Source organism: Phragmites australis, chromosome 5 (genome assembly GCF_958298935.1).
Source record: "Phragmites australis chromosome 5, lpPhrAust1.1, whole genome shotgun sequence".
Classification (NCBI taxonomy): domain Eukaryota; kingdom Viridiplantae; phylum Streptophyta; class Magnoliopsida; order Poales; family Poaceae; genus Phragmites; species Phragmites australis.
The window spans coordinates 39,802,003-39,806,267 of NC_084925.1; the positions used below are offsets into that span (position 1 = coordinate 39,802,003).

Here is a 4,265-nt window from a genome sequence, read left to right on the forward strand (position 1 = left end):
CATAAGAAAAGGAGTATCGGTTCTCAATGCAAGTGTCATGGTGCTAACCTAATGGAGGTTACCCAAGAAAGCAATGAGGAAGAAGAAGTATGGCTCCAATGAGATTAGATCACATAATCACATTACTGACTCCGAACTGCTGCATGAGTTTACTTCTTAACAACCAGGATGTCACTGAAATTACAAGAGAAGAAGCGGAATAAAGAAAGAAGCTAATAAGCTAATGCATCCTCTCGCATTGCACTACGGCTACTCACTCATGCGTCATGCTGCGGCGGCGGGGGGTGGAGGTGGAGGGTGGTGATGCGGCGGCGGCGGCGGCGGCGGCTGAGAGGACGGGGACGGGGGTGCGATCATGGCGAGGTGCTTGTTGTTGTGCATCCACACCTTGAGGACGCGACGGGAGACGCCGACCTGGGCACAAAAGGCGTCGACGGCGTCGGCGTCGGCCTTGTGGATGCGCCACCCAACGCGGTGCGCGAACTCCCGCATCCGCTCCTTCTGCTCCGCCGTGAATTTGGTCCGGAACCGTTTCTTGCTCGGCGCCGGGGGAGCGGAGGCCGACCCCACGGCCACCTGCGCGTGGGGTGGGTGCGTCGGCGGCAGGGGCGGTTGCGCGGGCGCGGGGCCGCGCAGCTCCTCGCTCGAGGATTCGGTCAGCGCGGCGGGGGCGGACAACGGGGACACGGGGACGTGCGGCCGCGTCTGCATGTGCGGCGGGGCCAGGAGGAGCGGCATGACCCGGGAGGAGTTGGCGTCGACGCCGGCGGGGGTCGTCGCCGAGGGGGGCACCGTTGCGGCAACAACCCCGGGGACCGCCTCGCGGCGGTGGAAGCTGCGGTGGCAGCCGCAGGCTGCGCAGGCCAGCGCGGCGGCCCCGTCGCCGGCGGACGGCATGAACTCGCAGCAGCCGTCGAGCACGTGCGCGCCCAGCCGCGCCGCGTGGTTCCGCAGGCACTCCCGGTACCTCCACTGCGCCGCCTCCGCCCCCACGGCGCCGCCGCCAGTCGCGAGGCTAAGCGTAGAGGCCGGCGGGGGAGTGGTGCCACCGCCAAGAACGCCATTCCTCGCCGGTTCGTTGTGGCGCCGGAGCTGGTGCTGGGCGCCCCCAACTCTCTCCCTCTCTCTCTCCGCCCTTCTCGGATGGAGTTGGGGCTGGCGGTGAGGCGGCATGAAGCCGGGAGGAGGCAGCGGCAGCTGCGAGACGAGGGAGGAGTTGGGAGGCAGGAGGGGCCTCGAGAAGGCGGCAGACTCCATCATAGAGGACTGCGAGGAAGGCGAGCCAAGGCCAAGAGCTTGGCCGTGCACCTGCTGCTGTGGAGCACCTACGGGTGCAGCTGCTGCAGTGGTGTAGTGGTGGCCTCTGTTCTCCTCCTCATCGTCCTCTTCTTCCTCCTCGTCTTCCTCTTCTTCCTCCTCCTCCTCTTCCTCCTCCTCCACATGCGATGATCTCTTGTACTCCATGGCTTCGTCTACCTAGCTAGGTTGGGGGCGAGCTATCTAGGAGGGTTTGGTGGTCTTATTAAGAAAATGATTCTATCTCCTTGCTTTTTTTTTAAGCTGTGTTGGTGGTGGTGTGTGCTCTACTTGTAGGTTTTGGGAAGAAATAGGGAAGGGGATGGTGTTGGCTTCAAGGGGGAAGGAAGGAGACAAAGATGGCGATGGATTATGTTGCTCGGTTAAGCTAGTCTACATAACAAAGGAGAGATATGGTAGAATTACAAAGTGGTAAAAATAGCAATAGCAATAACAATTTGGCACAAAGTGGGGGAATGTCTCCTTGAGAGAGAGCTAGCTAGGAGCATACAACATGTCCATCTTGTCTATCCGTCATCCATCTATGCATGCATCCTAAAAGAACAAGGCCAAGGAAGGAGGAGGGAGGGAGGGAGAAGAGAACAGCAGCAAGAAGGGGAAGAAGGGAGAGGGAGGGAGAAATGACAGGAGAGAGAAAGTGGCCAGGCTAGGATATGTTTGAAGGAGAGTGGTGAAGGTGACTTGGGGGAGAGAGATGGGAGACGAGAAGAAGCCCATGCTCACCGACAGGGGCATGTTTCACCCCCTCCCACACCTGTACTATGGCCTACCTCCACCACCACCTCCAATCTCCATTGCCATTCTCATTTTTTTTCTCACTCCACTGCCCTAGCTTAGTGTGGTTTTTCTGCTCAATTGCACCACAGCTCCATTTTTACCGTCCAGTTGTGCCAGCGAGTGGCCTGCCACACTGCAATAAGTAGTGTGTTACCACCATTGACTCCAAGTACATCCATACATGCCTCCTTCTGCCTCACACCTCTGCTGCATTTACCCCCTCTGGACTTAGCTGGTAGTACTACTACTAAGGTGGTGTGGTAAATTATGACCATCTGTTGTCTTTAAAAAAATATGACCATATGTAAATATGGTCACTAGATCAAGTGTCCTCAAAATTGATACGTGCTTGCCCAAGGAAACATTACAATAACATTTATCGATTATTTTTCGACGCAATTAACACAGCATAGTTAGTGTACACTTGCCGATTGTCATGAGTTATCTCTGAAGGTGTTGTGTACCTCAATTTGAGAAAGTCCGCATAGAACTAATGCAGGATATTTTTTGTTCAATTACTCATGAACTACATGAGTGCATCCTCCCTGCGATTAGGATCCTCTAACTTCACCATTGATCACTGACACGTAAGACCAAATTTTGGCATCAGTGATGAAGTCACTGCAACTTCGACTTCAAGATCCGGATCCTCCTCGCTGACGTAAGTACCGACCGAGGCACCTAAATCCAAGCAATCTACCAAGCTGCGCCGGTATAACGTTCTTCCATTCCATGGCACGAGACGCTGGCAGGGGCACGCCTGCCCCAGTAAACCTTTGTTTTTACACCAACACATAGGGGCGAGATGGCCATCAGTTGCTGGGCAGCTTTGGGAATTGAGGACGCTGGGGCCGCTTTCGCAAACACCATGGTCAGGCCACTCTAATTGGTGTGCCATGGTCTGCCACTACCATTGATGCCCCCCTGTCATGCCTCCATCTCCTCTCTTCCTTTCACGGTTTCACCCCTCGGAAACGCAATTATGCAAGTCCTCACAATTGCTGTGCGTCTTTTTTTTTCTTTCTTGTTTGCTTCACAGGCGACCAAGAAGAGAAAAGCAGGTACGAGTGAGTGAGTGAGTGTGTACTAGTGTCAGCGAGTCACACATTGGCAATTTGGCATCCATGCATGCAGTGCACCACAGCTGTCTTCCTACTAGGGCTGAAGTTTGAAGAAAATTGATAGTGCTGCAGACATATATAATTAGTGATAGATCTAAAACAAAAATTTAGAGGTGCAACCTTTTCCTTTTTTTTTCTTCTCATCTTTTTTTCTCTATATCATCCTCCTCTTTCTTTCTTTTTTCTTCTTCCTCTTCCATATCCAAAAATTGTAAGATGGTTTAGAGGCCCATCTTATCCTCTTGAATGTCTCTATTTTTACTTTAACTTAGGTAGCACTACATGTCTCTTCATCGTGAGCCGTAAGCTTATCTAACAAGCCGTTCTGTCCCAACTTTCCGTGAGGCCACCGGCGAACTCATCCACTTGTCTAGTTGTTCTGCAGACCCTGCCCCATCTACACGTGGCGCCAAGTCAATCCGCAAAATCCCACTCTGCAGTATTTAATGCTCCGGGACGAGGCACTGCCTATTTGCGCCGGCCATAACTTTGTTCGTTGAAGGAGGTGTCTTGGGAAGAAAAACACTTAAGTAGAAATCAATAAATGCGATTAAATATGTTAGATATGGACGTCTCGCGATCAGCAAGGGCTAATTGCTGGATCACAATATATCGCAAGGAGGCTGATCGCGCATGTCTCACGTTGGTCGAGCGAGCCTTGACCTAATCACGCGATTAGCTAGGGTTCATGAAATATCCCCTGTCGGTCGCCATATCCCTCTTGTGACCTGTTAGCCCTTAACTTCCTCGCGGATATGGTGATCAGAGTGGTTTACCGCGTGGTCGATGGTGGACCTGGTTGTACCACCTGGGCCCCAGGTGAACACAAGTTCACCTCAGGAGTGGCTATTAACGTAGTCCACTTTCGTGATGGGCCCATAAAACCGCATCCTGAGAGGAGATTTTAAACTTCCAGAGAGAGAGAAACATCGTGGGGGAGAGAGAGACATTGATTTCTGTCAAACCTGAGGGAATTTCAATTCCCTAAGCACGGCTAGACATCACGCAACGGTTGGGATATCGTGTCGGCCCTGTAAATTAGGAAGCCAA

General features: G+C 53.0%; 1 protein-coding gene across 1 annotated transcript; it reads right to left on the reverse strand.

Moving 5' to 3' along the window:
* Nucleotides 1-2,038, reverse strand: LOC133919631 (zinc-finger homeodomain protein 7-like). Its single transcript, XM_062364083.1, has one exon. It carries the CDS (start codon nucleotides 1,462-1,464, stop codon nucleotides 265-267), a length of 1,200 nt encoding a protein of 399 aa, XP_062220067.1. The 5' UTR covers nucleotides 1,465-2,038; the 3' UTR covers nucleotides 1-264.
* Nucleotides 2,039-4,265: the final 2,227 nt, after the last annotated feature.

What these genes read in the sequence shown, in the direction of transcription:
- LOC133919631 (XM_062364083.1), bottom strand. Translation starts at nt 1,464, where the DNA reads ATGGAGTACAAGAGATCATCGCATGTGGAGGAGGAGGAAGAGGAGGAG.